The sequence below is a fragment of the Phalacrocorax carbo genome, chromosome 3, assembly GCF_963921805.1.
Source record: "Phalacrocorax carbo chromosome 3, bPhaCar2.1, whole genome shotgun sequence".
NCBI classification, from domain to species: Eukaryota; Metazoa; Chordata; class Aves; order Suliformes; family Phalacrocoracidae; genus Phalacrocorax; species Phalacrocorax carbo.
In genome coordinates this window covers 65,392,282-65,406,294 of record NC_087515.1, presented here as the reverse complement: position 1 = coordinate 65,406,294, position 14,013 = coordinate 65,392,282, and the positions used below count along the sequence as shown (strand labels likewise).

Below are 14,013 nucleotides of genomic sequence, written 5' to 3'. Positions count from 1 at the left end.
TTCAGGACAAGGTAGGTATCTACCTTATAGAGTAGTATCAAGAAAGGATATGGCATTTTACATTCACAGACACATTTTCCCGGCATAAAACAATACGGTTTCACTGGGAACTAGGTTCCAAATGTTTCTTTCTTGAGAAGAAAGAGCAGAAAAGTCATGGCACAGTTAAAAGCTCCCATCCTGTTCTGCACCCAAAAATTCCAACGTACCTACTCAAACCACACAATCACAGTTTGTATGCACATTTTCAACTTTAATCATCTATGTCAAAAGCTTTTTTTAAGAATTCATTTAAAAATACTAATACAGGCAGTGCTAGATCATAGGACACCTCAAGTTGGAAGGGACCCAATAAGGATCATCAAGTCTAACTCCCTACTCCTCACAAGACAACGTTGGAATACAAGGATACTAACTAAACTCCAAACTTAGTCTCTCCCTAATTTCCTTCAGGAGACTCATCTCTTTGCATTTACTTTTTACTTCACTAGGTTTTAAATCAGGCCAAAAGAACTGAACAAGTAGAGCCTTTTTTTTTTTCTCTCTCCTGTGAGAAAACAGCTATTTACTCAGCGTCAAAGGACTGGAAATCTTCTTTTCAATGCCATGTAAATCTAGGACAGAGCAAAATAGCCTTAAAAAAACCCAAACCAGACGGGATTTCTTCACCCCTGTTTTTAAATTAAAAAAAAAAATTAAGTTGGAAATAGCCACTGCATCAGAAGAAATACTTGCTTCCATTAAGCCAACCGCTGTCTCAAAACATCATGCACACCTAAGTTTTTACCACTGCTGCTCTTGCATTCGCTCCTTCTTCTACCCCTTATTGTCAAAAATGGTCAGAGAATAACAACATCTCTACAGAATTTTCTAGGTCTCTCTTCAAAGTACTGTGTCCAGTTTTGGGGTCCCCAGTGTAATAAGGGCAGGGAACTGCTCGAGCAAGTCCAGCGGAGAGCTACGAAGATGATCAGGGGACTGGAGCATCTCCCTCACCAGGAAAGGCTGAATGACTTGGGTTTGTTTAGCCTGGAGAAGACTGAGGGGGGGTCTTATAAATGCTTACAAATACTTATAAATACTGAAAGGGTGGGTGTCAAGAGGATGGGACCAGACTCTTTTCAGTGGTGCCCAACAACAGGACAAGGGGCAACGGGCACAAGTTGGAACACAGGAAGTTCCACTTAAACATGAGAAAAAGCCTCTTTCCTGTGAGGGTGACAGAGCAGTGGCACAGGCTCCCCAGGGAGGCTGTGGAGTCTCCTTCCCTGGAGACATTCAAAACCTGCCTGGAGGCAGTCCTGTGCCCCCTGCTCTAGGTGCAGCTGCCCAAGCAGGGACAAGATGATCTCCAGATGTCCCTTCCAACCCCCACCATTCCGTGATTCCATGATATCTCTAAGGCCTCACTTTTCTATACAAAGTAATATAGGACTGGCAGATTATTTTTATAGCAGCACATTAATTTTTTAAAACAACTTCAGTATTTACTGTGTAAACATCTGATATAATGATCAATTTCTTCTTTCCACCTTCTTGGAAGGAAGAAAGGCCTCCTGCATTAATCAGTAAGATTGAATATAAAATGCTAGAGAATAAGAAGGGAAACCTTCATCTTTCCATCTAATGAGAATCCTCTTGTCAAGTGTATAGATGCACTCTGAATAGCTTTAAATAAGTAATGAATCAACTCACTTCTAGAAGTCGAGGCCATAAAACCATAGTTTCACGAACTTACTCCTCATTCATCCATTGATCCAATTAGGTGCTTCAACTCAAGAAAGAGCAGCACCGTTCAGCCTTTCTAAGCAAACATCCACTTAAATATGTGCTAGGGAAACAGAGGGGAGCAGCAGTGAATTATTAAGATTCTTCAGAAAGCAAACTTATAAGAGCAGGTTCAGCTCTTTTCACCTTTCCCTCCCAGAATTTGAACAAACATGTCTTTATTCTAGTTTCATATCTTAGTATCTCCCTTTCCAATAAATTGAATTCAGAATTATTATCCATATCTGCCTAAGAAACAACAAATTTTAAATAAGCTAAGTCTGGAAACAAAAAGCAGACACCAGGTCTTTATTTTCCTATCAACTATCCTGACTACTTTGGCTCCTTTAGCTTATCCATCTGTTTATGGGACCCATCATATGTGCTGTAAAGACTGGGCACATTGTAGACACTACTTTGATCAACACAGTAAGACAACATATTCTTCAGCCGCAGAAGTGTAGGTGCTAAGAGCAGCCATGGCAATCCTCCCATATCATGTGGGAGACTTGTTTCTCCAGTCCCCACCTTGTCCCTACCCACCACAGTCCTGGTGAATCACAAGGAGGCAGCTGAGCCAGCAGCCACGATGCCTACAAGACCCCCGAGCAGGAGGCAGTTCCACCAGGAAACACACCTCTGCACATGTGCTCCAGCACAGAAGGCTTCTCTTGGAGGTGACCTCTTCCAGGTTTCAGCTGTCCCCCTGACGTGAGCAGTGCCACACAATGGACCAAGGGGTGTTAAGAACTCCTCAGAAGTGACTGAAGAGAAGGTAAGCATTAACAAGTTTTACTCCCATCGATTAAAACTGAACCTGTGTGCATTCCCATGCGCAGGAAAATCGCGGAGACGGCTGGGAGCCCTGCCCTGTTCTGACTCAAATTCACTCATCACAGCAAAAGACTGTGAACATTGAGGCAGGAATCTCACCATCCACAAATACTTTGAACACATACACACCAATAAAACAATCAAATATGAGATGTACATTAACTAGTCTTATTACATTTTTTAATTAAATGGGTTTACATAGTATGACTAATAAAAAAATTGCACAATGTGTACCACGATGAATAAAAACATATTAGATCATTCTTAGCCAATACTTTTTATTTATATATAAACAGAACAATATTGATTGAGGCCCTATAGCAGAACATAACGTGAAACTTCAGCCAATGCTCAGTTAAATAAGGAAAGGCCACAAGGAATGGGCTCTTTGCAGGCCAGTAGGAAACAAGAATTCAGTAGAAGACAGAAGTCATCAATGCTAATTACCCTACTAATTAACAGCCTGGGCAGCACTGCTACAGCTTCTCTCTGTAAAAAGAGATTATTTTTTAAACACCTAGCTTGGATATGCCTCAAGAGAACCAAGCACTTCTAAAGCACTCAAAATTAAGAGCACTTATGTACATACTAAGCTTTTTGGTAGAAACGTGAATGTACTTCAAAGAAAAGGCAATATGCCAAGACCAAATTAAAATTTTCTCCACTGCTGTATTACTGACAGTACCAGATGGATGGAACCCTGTGAACTACTTTGTGCTGTGTTAATTACCAGTGCTCTCCTAACATCTTACTTCCCAACACGTTGCTTAGAAAGTGACCAAGGAGCCTGTACCTTTAGATTCCATTAACTTTAAGGGGAGAACCCATTAGGGTATCAGACACAGACATGAGAAATACTTGGAGGCATCAAGGCATCAATGCATTATTCCACACACACACACACCCCCCGCCCCAATAATCTAGTCTCACAGTGACTATCAGTCTGGAGCCCAAATCATGCCATCACTTATATCTCTGAAGAATCTCAAAGTCAACAGGAGTCAGGATTGCTAACTCCACCCATTTGGACAGTGAGGGAGCCTACCCTCCATATGTCATCTTAACAGGCAACTTAGGGCTCCTTTCCTTGAACTCCAACAGACCTCCTGGGATACGTATTTTCAGATTTTCTCCAAAGCCACAAAGGGTATAAATATACCTTCTACTTATTTTGATGGAAGAGAAGATTGATTTTAATGAAAGCAAATACAGCATGACTCCATGGCTCAGGAACAGCTGCAGAATTAAATCTGGACCAGTTTAACAAATGCATCATCTTCTCATAGTCTTTTTCACCTTAAACAAATACAGTGCTAGGAACAAATACCTGCTAGGAACTGTGGATAACAGGCTACATGCATATTATACATGTTTAACAGAAGTCACATACAGGTGATCTTCTTCCTGGGGTGGAGGAAAGGTGGGTGTGTAGAGAGTTACAACAACACTAGCAGCACGCTGTGGCTTGTATTGTGGGTCTAGACTTACGCACATTTTCTCAAGTAGAAAAGAAAAAATGTTGTTGCAAGATTATACAGTATTTACATAATCGACGCAATTATTGCACTGATCATATTTAATTACCTTTACTACCACAAATGTTTTTCAGCAGTAAAGTATTAAACTTGTTTATCTCTGACAGTAATAAACCAGCCATCATACAAATAAAATGGTAGCCATCTCAGATTACTGCAAATTTAAAATTTTTAGAGTTTGAAATAGCACATATGAAAGAACATCCATTTTTCATATCAAGCCCAAGTAAAATGGCAATGCTTACTGCTTTAGCTAGACTAGTAGAGGAAGGAGCACATAAGGCAGCTGCTTCAGCATCATTTAACAGGCCTGATATTTTTGTGAACCCAGAGGTTTTTTGTGGCAGTGTTTGGTTTTGGGTTTTGTTTGGGTTTTTATTTTTGTTGTTTGGCTGGTTTTGTGTTTGTTGAGTTGTTTGGGTTTTTTTTTTTTTTTTTTTTTTTTTTTTCCCCATACCCGCCCCTTATTTTACACTAGCAGTGCTGGGAGTAGGTGGGTGGAGAAAGCCAGCCTGACTCACCTTACACAATATGCATATAAAAAGGCTTGTTCAAACTCTTCCACAGCATGTAATCCTTGCACAAACATTACTTGGCCAAATAAAGATACTAAGAGACAGTACTTTACCAGCTTTCTAAAGCTGAGGGATGGCTTCTATAAGGATTTTAACTTGTTCATCCACACTCCTAAATTTAATTTAGTTGTATTGTTTTAATTCTACAAGCTACTGATAAAGCAGAGTCTCTGCATTCAGAGCTACAGTACTAAGGGAATTATTACTGTAGGACCAACTAAGTAATTGTAAGGTCTGGTAGAGAATTTCAAAGTTTGAATAGGTTTTAATCAGAGAAGGGTGGCAACAGAAGAATTACAGATCCTCAATATACATATTAAAAGAGAGAAAATATCCACAATAGGGCTAACGTTTAAATAATTGGGGATGGAAATTAGAGTACTCTAACAACATACACACTTCCTACACTTTTAGCGTTGGTAAGCTTATGCTATCACAGTAATATAACATTTTACTTCAAACCTCCACGAGGTCTCGCTCCCCGGTATAGGTGGTTTAAGGCTGAAGTCAGAGCAAAGGGCAACGGCTGAAGCACGGGTAGCTCTCAGGCCGTGTGGGGACAGAGAGGAGAGCCAGGCCGGTGCCCTAGTGCCGGCAGCCGGGCGCCCCCCGGCCCCCACACCGCCAGGGGAAGGCAGGCGCCCTGTGCCCGGCTGCTCCCCGGGGAGGGAACGGGACCCCTCCTCGCCGGGCAGAGACAGACACGGCGTGTGAAAATGCAACGCACATCCCCTCCGTCCAAACACTCCAACGCAGCTGGGAGGGAGCCGTGGGGAACCGAACGGCGTTCTAAGCCGCCACCTACCGTATTCCTGCCGTACCTTTGTGCTTACTCTGTAACGCACCCATTTGTTTAAAGAAAAAAACAAAACACAACACAATAAGCTAAAACTTGATTTATTCGATGTGGAATCGAATGGAGAAAATACCAGGGCTAACAAGCACTGGATGAAACATGTCCCCAGTTGTTACAGAGAGAACACCTCAGTGTTTGGCTGTAACAAGCCAGCTAGCACCGACACCATTTAAAGTGCAGACTTGCTTTGCTGCAAGAACAGAATAATATTGAATTCACTTAGAAAAAGAACACTAACTAGGAGAGTATGCAAAATCATTAAAGTTGTTTTTGCAACGACCCAAGCACATTGCTCCCTCTGGCCCCCCATCCCCTAGGCAAATTGTTACCTGTGCACAGAGGTGGCCCAGAGCGCAGGTGGGGAAGCCTCCCAGGCAGAGACCTGCCTATGCTTATGGGCGGGCAGCCATAAAATGAGGTAACTTAGAAGCTTCTCTGGTTGGTATTCCCCACAAGAGGGCCCCTCTCATCTTGGAAATCACTGAAAAGCTCTTTAGCACTGAAAGATGCTCAAAGAGCTATGATTAAAAAAATTCTAACTGGTGTAAGTTAGCATACCCCCTTAGCACTGCACTCATTTTGCCATGCATGCATTTATGAATGGCAGAGTAAAAAAAAACCATCACCCTGATAGTTAAGCCATTCACCCAAAAAAAGCTAGTTAAGTGCAGCAGACCATCTACCCAACAAAAAAGGGATCCACTTGTAACATTGCTCTGCAAAGTCCTCATGGTGTTGTTAAAGCTTTCCCCAGGATCAGCTCTGAAAGGCTGTATATGTAGCCACAGGAGGGGAAAGGGGAAAAAAACCTGAACACACACCACAAACACACATGCAGCTACTTATCTAGTTTGTTTTGTTTTTTAAACAGGAGCAATGCGTCAACCGGTAGGTAATTTCACCAAACCAGGATGGGAGGTTGACCTTCCTGAGGAGCCAAATCAAGACACAGGTGTTCTGCTTGCAGAGCAGACCGCAGCCAAAGCCATCCACACCGCCCTCCCTGGGCACACGCATCTGCCACAGAGCAGCTCCCTGACGTGCTATGAGGGTGTTCCTGTTTGTGAACACCTGGAAAGCAGCCTGTGCAGAAACACAGAAACCCCAAAGAACCTCAACAGACAACAAACAGCTTCACAGAAAAAGTTTAACTTTCATTTCACACTTGAGGAAGTTTTCAATGAACTTTGACAGCACAAAGCAATTTAAACTCAAAATACTCAACAACTCACACAAGCAGATACACCTCCTGTCTACAAATATGTCCTAATGTGAGTTAAACACAGTGACATGAGATGCAGCTACAAAGCAAACTCAGAATAAATTGGTACCTAAGTCCTTTTAAAACTATATATATATGTAAAACACATACCACGTGGCAGCTCATCTCCAGTTTTGATGAACAATTATAACAAGACTGATAATACAGGGTTGTTGGTTTTTTTTAAATCACATCAACAAACTAAGGTTGATAACTTGAAGACAGTTTGTTAAACATGGCTTTTAAATTAGATTGGCTAAAACACACGGCTAAAAATACATTGACAGCCAGTTCTTCCTGTGGAAAGTGAGGTTAATGTGGTTGCAGACTCTGAAACACATAGGATAACAGATGCACATCCTTTCTGAAGCTGAGCTTTAGAGCAATATCTGGGAGTAACTTGTAAAAAGGATTTCTGAGCAAAAGCACTATACTGCTAACATTAATAAAGACAGCATTTGGATGGGTCTGCCCACAGTTGTTGCTTGTGACTGCATGCCCACGTTACATAAAATATGTGCTAAAAAATATTATACTGTGGAAACGGTTAATTAGCCAACAGCCATATGGCCTATTCGTATGTTATTTTGATGAAAAATGTCACTCTGTGATTCAGAGATAAACTTGGATGTATGTTAGAGGAGTGAAGGGCTGGCAAAGGGCGAGTGGAATAGTACTATGGAAGGAGGAAAAAAAGATAAAAAGGAGAGGTCTGAAAAGCTGGAGTCAGACTTCACAGTCCAGCAAGCAGCACTCCCAGTGAACATGCCAGAAAGGCAACCCCTCCACTGCCTGCAAAAGCAAACAGCATCCGTGCCTACAGCAGCGATACAGCAGTCGATCCGCTTGCATAAGCCAAAATCTCCTCCCTGCACCCTCCTCGCCCTTAGGACAAAATAAAAGCGTTTTAAACCCTCCTGAAGCGTGCATCCTTCCTCAGAGATGTCGGAACACCTCCCTGCTTTCCCCGTAGGAAGCACGGGCTTGCAGAAGCCCGTCACTTGCCCGCCTTTGAGGCACAGCCCAGCGCCCAGGTCGCCGCCGACCGCCCTCCGGCGGGGCGCAGGCCCCAGGCCCGGCTCCGGCAGCCGCCCACCGCCACCGAGCCGCGACCCCACCGGGCCGCCCCTTCCCCGCCGCCGGGGCTCACCTCCTCCCTGTTAGCCGGGCGTCGCGGGCATTCACCCCAAGTGCGGGAGCTCGCCGCGACCTCGGCTCCCGCTCACACTCGCTGCCCCGCACGCCCCGGCCTCCCCCTCCGCGCCCCCGCGGGCCCCTTCCCCGCCGCCCGGGCCGGGCCTCCCCCCCGCGGGGCTCAGCACCCCCGCGGCCGCCCCGTCGCGGTGAAGGCGCACCGCGGCACACCGGGGCCCAAAGGCTGGGGCGCGGGGGAGAGAGGGGCTGTGCCCCCACCGCGTCCCTACCCGGGAGTCTCGCCGTTACGGCGGGGCAGTGACCGGGCGCGCCGCCCCCACCGGCGCGACTATGCCCGCCGTGACGGGCCGGGCCGGGCCGCAGCGCCCCTGCGTGTGGCCGCCCCGCCGGCTGGCGCTCGGGCCGGGTCCGCAGGCGGCGGTTCGCGGCGGGCGACCCCCGGGGGAAAGGAGGGAAGCCCCCCGCAGCCCGGCGCACGGCGGGTACTGGCGGCCCCGCACCTGTTGCGAGCGAGGGAGGCCAGTGCCGGGCCCCGCTACGCTCCCGCTCCTCACGGCCGCCCGCGGCCATCCGGGCGCGCAGGAGCCGGGCCGCACCGCACCGCTCCCCGCACCAACCCCGACCCCAACCGCCGGCAGCACCTCACCTGCGGGGCGCCGGTACCCGCCGCTCCTGCCCGAGGCCTCCGCCATGTCTCCTCCTCGCCGAACGCGGCTGCTCCGCCCCGCGGATCCGCGGCCCCGGGCAGGTGAGAGCGCCACGTCCCCCCTCCGCCGGCGGCGGCGGCCTCAGCCCGGGAGCAGGTGAGGGCGGGCCCGGCGCCCGCGGGCGGGTAACGGCCGCCCCTCACGGGCAGCAGACCCCGCCGCCCTCCGGGGCGGGGGCGCAGCCGGCTCCCGCCGCAACCCCGCTCTACCCACGCACCGGCGTTTCCCCAGGTGTGCTCGTTCTCCTCGGAGGAGTCGGGGCTCCCGCCGCATTGGCACAGCGCATTCGGTACCGGCGCGGAGAGAAACAGCAGGTTTTTGGGATGGTGGGCTGTGCCCCGCAGGTGTCTCGACAGCAGGTGGGGGGGTGGCGGTGGCCACCTCCCAAGCCCAGGCGGTGTGCTGCGTTGTCTGGGCAGGAACCGTACTGCTGTCGTCTCGTTATTGCAGCACACGTTTAACACAGCTGGGTATATACCCTAAGCTTCCTGCAACGCCTGGCTTCCAAAATGTGGTTCTTTAAAGAGTTGTCCATGCGTCAGTCCTTTCTGTAAAGGTCGTGGTCTTGTTACTCTTCCCTTCAGTTTGCCTAAACTTGCCCTAAGCTGATTTCTGGTGATCATGTGTTTCTCTTAAAAGTGTGCTGAGTCTGAATTAAAACATAATTTTATTTTGCATCTGCTTGCAGGTAATACCAGTCATCAGAACTACAGTTGAAGGAGGATGAATTAATCAGGCAACTCATGGTAAACAGCTGTGGCATGCACACAGGTAAGAGGATGGAGAGCTGCACCTCCCTCCAACTGGCACGCTGCATGGAACAAACTTCCACCACCATGCAGAACGTCCTCCTTTCGCAAACAGCTACATTCAGGGCATTAAGGTCTTCTTCCAGGGGAAGGGAGGATGGATGTTTTGTTGCACCAGGAGCCATATGTGCTCTAGAACAGAAGGAACTGGGGCTTGTGTGATAAACATGCCCTGTAGTTTACAGGCAGAATATGTGTGCTACAAGAACAGGCTGGGCTCTATGCTGAAAGGTGCAAGACACTCCAAAACCAGCATGGCCTTGGTCAGGTTTTCATTTCTGCGTTCTGCCTTGTTCATTAAGCAGGGGTGGAAAGGTATCTCTTGGTCAGCCTGAGCCCTGGATTGCAACAGCATTAGTCAAGGACCAAGAGACCATCCAGACTCAGAGGGAGTGGTATGCCCTATAGTTAAAAGGTTGCCCTCGGCAAAATCCTCCACTAAAATATAATGTGTCCTTACACCATAATCTTAAATGCCTCGCTTGTGGTCCATGTAGGCATCCACCAGCATATTCAGGGAGCCAGGCTGAGGAGTCCAGGCTGACCTGTCTGATGCATTCTGTCCCAAAATGTTTCTTCATGTTCTGTCCAAGGATATAAAAAGTAACACATCTAGCACAATCTATATGAAGTAGCCTAAAACAGGGACATTACATAAGCTTTTGTGCGCAGATCTAGTACACAGATAGATAAGCTATGCTGTTCAGGGAACCGCATTCAGACCAATTCATGATCTTTCAAGTAGTGTTAAGCGTACACGGCCCAACTTAGGTACACATCAGACTTACCTAGTCTTACAGTGGAGAACACAGAACTGATTGCTGAGCAGCTCTGCAGAAGCCACCTTGGGTCAGGTGAGGCCAGCAATGAACTATAGGAATTAATTCCCAGCTGGTGCCAAGGCTAGGTCTCATGGAGACATTAAAATGATTCCTCGATCACACTCCCTCATTACTGAGCACCCTGAGTCATAGATAATAGAGAACAGGCTGCATGCTTTCAAAGTTTCAACACACAAATAAAGCAACGCAACTACATTCTAGTCTGTTCATGTTGCATGAAATCAGAGGTTTTCAAACTGTAATCATGGACTGATATAGGATCATGTTTCACACAAAAATCAAATTTGGGGAGTTCTTTGTCCTAGGGTCACTTTTCCATGGGTAGAGGTTTTTTTAGTTGCTCTGTGTTTTGCAAGTCCACCTCTACCGCTGGTCTTTTTCCAGTGCTTAGAACTACCTTGAAATGGTACTGTTTTCTGCTGTAAGAGCAGTAAAAATTGTTAGACATCAGCTCTTTCTCCTGAAAGGCAGTTATGCTTTTGGAATGAGTTGAATCTATCTGTGCCCAAGTAGCATTGGAACCATCTTTGGAGTTTTTTAAAAAATAAAATTTAAAAAACTCCAGAGTTATTTAATCTACTGTTCTTTGTTGAGCCTTTTTTAAAAATATGTAGTTGTTGGGTTTTAGTCAGCAAATTACTACATACATGTTAGGACAACATGTTTATGTTTAGAAAAAATATTTACTTGCTAGACCTGAAAAATTCAAGGCATAAACTGTTGACTGATTACCAAGGCTCACGAAGAAAGAAGCAGCCTCTGTCCAGGCAAGTCTTACAACAGAATTTTTTGCAGCTGCCCCCTAAAAAGTCGATGATACCCAGTGCTAGAATGCTGGGGTGACAATGAGAATGGATGGACAGGGAATATCCACCATCCTTTCTCCTTCATATATGATAAAAGACATATTGCATAAACAGAAGTAGAAGACGACAACAGGCCACGACGACAGGCCATTCATTTCTCAAGTCAAGCAGATCACCCGAAGAAGAATTTTGTTTGGCCCTGGAGCAGATGGCTTGGCTACTGGCCTGTCAGTACAGGAATTAGACTGAACAGGAAAACCAGGAAAAGATTCAAAGCTATGATTATCAAACTCAAAGCACAGTAACTTCAACATGTGTCAGAAAGGTTCCCTTGATACTCAGTATGATTTTTTTTCCTTTTTTATTCCAATATTTTCCAGTTCTACACCTTTATTATTTCAGAAGTCCAAAAATATAGGAAAAAGTAAGTGTTAGGTTCTTTTTATTTTCAACTGTGTATGTCAGAGATAGCTTTAGAACAAGCTAACATTACTGTGATTCAGGTGTATGCAACTGGTACAGTTCAGTAGTACATAAACAACTCTAAAACAAATGCACCATAGAACTTAAATTACCAAAAATAAACAATATTAAATGATGTAGGGCAGTAGGTAAAAACAATTACCTTCAGGCCTTGCACACTAAAAGAAAAATATCTATTTATGTTTGAAATTATGAAGTTCTACTATAGATTATTGAGATATATTACAAAGAAAAAGAAACATGAGAAGTTGTCACATTTTGGTTTTGTTCCAGTGATGTAGTCACATGAAATCTTCCATCAGTTTTTCATGAAATTAACATCTAGTTACTTTAACTACAATATTTCATGAGTTTATACTGTTTTTTTTGTTGTTGTTTTTTTTTTTTAAATTTTTGAAAAACTTGTATGTAAAAACATTTAAAGTAAAATAAGGTTGCAGGTTGTTTACAGATTCCTTATGGATTACAGGATTAAAAGCAGTCAGGAAGCTGCAGTGTTTTTAACATTGGTAAACAAGTACTGGATTAAAGTGCAACGGTCCTTCTGACAGCACACCTGCTCTGTGCTGAAAGGAAATCTTTTCCTCTCTGCAGAGAAGCGAAGAAAAAAAATCTGTGTCAGGCGTGTTTCTCTCGAAAGTCAGTGATGGCCTTCCAGAGTGTGCATAGCATTCCTCCTCTGCAATGAAAAATCATAAAGATGCTCAGGTACAAAAATACTCTCTAGCCTGAAAGCATTCCAGTTTAGGTGCCTTCTGATTTTCTTGCTCTGTTTTTGACCAATGCAGTTCAGTGGGAAGGCTGATCAAAGGTGAAATTCAGCACGCAATACCCAAATAGAGAACAGAGTCCTTTTCTGATTACAGTACACGGGCAATCTTTCCACGTTTCAGATGCCTGCTTTCTGGAATTCAGACTTCTGGTCCAAAAGGCCCTGCATAACCCCTAGCAGACTTCCAATGTTATGAAAATGTCAATTATGAGAAATTCTTAACCTGCCATTTTAATTTTAAAAGTTTTATGTAGTTATTTTAAAACTGACTGGGCACACACATAGTGTTTGATAACATCTATTGTTTCTACTTAACTTTAGTTCTGTGGTGACCCACGCACCTGGCATGATTAGGTGAAATCTAGTATTAGTTGCAGACCATAAGTAGTATTTCTAAAGTTTGATGACAATTATAAGCTACAGAAGGTTTTCCTATCTCCACCTTTTAAAATAAAAGCAAGGCTCTAATGGGATATCCAGTGTCTCCAGGTAGAAGATAAAAACTTTACTTAAATTTTCCCTTTGCTTTCCTTTAATAGAAAAGTTTATTTTAAAATTTAAACAGTATCAGCTATTTATCAGGAATGCATCAGTATAAGAAGACATACTGGAAAGTGTTGCTTATTTTAAATTAATACTGCACAATCCAATAAATAGGGCTTAGTATAACTTATTTTGTCTTGTAACAAAACCCACTCCTGCTCAGAGTTCATTTAAGTGTGAAGCATTACCTCAGTCTCAAACATTTCAGATCATCTCGTGTAACATAGCAGAGAACATCCATTAATGTATAGTCTTCAGCCAAGAACTACAAAAGACGTTTAAATGAACACTGTTAGAAATATAATCTAACTTTCTACCATATAACTTTACTATATATTATATATTCTACTATATAACTTTATATACCATCTGCCCTCAAAAGCCAGAAGTTTAAGTTTAGAAGAAACCTAAAATTGGGCCAAAATCCACACTGCTTCTAGAAATACAGTTAAACTACTTAATTTTTATACCCTATACTCTACCTTGGCATACCAGGCACAACTTGGTGTAATGGTTTTCTGGCATTTCTATTGCTATCACTGATATTTCAGAGTCACAGACTTCAATGAAAGCAAAATAGAGCATAATTAACACCACATCTCACCCACGAGGAAGTTGAAAACAGCAGTTAAGACCTACCTTTTCAAAAGTGGCATCTAAAATTTTATGCACTTGAATTTCGAGGAACCTTTGATCTGCTCTGTAGGAGTGATAACTATATGCAGGTTTTCCCAAGTCAGGTGAAATTCTGAGATGCTCAACACCTCTAAAATTATATAAATTTGCTGCAGAGCAGACTGATCTACTTCAGGAGATTTCACTTCAACACGGTTAGCTAAGGGTGAACATGTACCCTGTATGCAGGGTATAATCAGCAGGAACTGCTGCAATGTAGAGACACTGAAAAATTATGAACCAAAGCAATATTGTCTTATACCAGGGACATATTATTCCTTTATTCCTAATCAGATATAGGAATTATTAACAATACTGTATTTTTATGAAAGCCTTCATATTCACATCTTTTTCCTGTCCCCTCAAAACGTGCTAAAGTAATGATAAAGGTTT

General features: G+C 44.2%; 3 protein-coding genes across 8 annotated transcripts in view; 1 reads left to right on the top strand and 2 right to left on the bottom strand.

Moving 5' to 3' along the window:
- Positions 1–8,713, bottom strand: part of MAP7 (microtubule associated protein 7) — a 122,042-nt gene extending 113,329 nt beyond the window's left edge. Inside the window, exon 1 of one of the 3 annotated variants that reach the window (XM_064447204.1) lies at positions 8,630–8,713. In XM_064447204.1, the coding sequence (XP_064303274.1) occupies positions 8,630–8,675 (46 nt within the window). In that variant the 5' untranslated portion in view covers positions 8,676–8,713. The remainder of the gene's footprint in view (positions 1–8,629) is intronic. The other 2 variants (XM_064447206.1, XM_064447205.1) reach the window with 2 other exon arrangements.
- LOC135312590 (actin nucleation-promoting factor WASL-like) overlaps positions 8,219–14,013 on the top strand; it is a 65,806-nt gene continuing 60,011 nt past the window's right edge. For all 4 annotated transcript variants that reach the window (XM_064447214.1, XM_064447213.1, XM_064447215.1 and 1 more), the window contains exons 1-2: positions 8,219–8,731; positions 9,379–9,461. In XM_064447214.1, the coding sequence (XP_064303284.1) occupies positions 8,314–8,731; positions 9,379–9,407 (447 nt within the window). In that variant the 5' untranslated portion in view covers positions 8,219–8,313 and the 3' untranslated portion in view covers positions 9,408–9,461. The remainder of the gene's footprint in view (positions 8,732–9,378; positions 9,462–14,013) is intronic.
- The window catches only part of MAP3K5 (mitogen-activated protein kinase kinase kinase 5), a 110,785-nt gene continuing 108,344 nt past the window's right edge, over positions 11,573–14,013 (bottom strand). Inside the window, exons 29-30 of the mRNA XM_064447192.1 lie at positions 13,134–13,210; positions 11,573–12,309 (exon numbers count right to left, since the gene is read on the bottom strand). Of these exons, the coding sequence (XP_064303262.1) occupies positions 12,249–12,309; positions 13,134–13,210 (138 nt within the window). The 3' untranslated portion in view covers positions 11,573–12,248. The remainder of the gene's footprint in view (positions 12,310–13,133; positions 13,211–14,013) is intronic.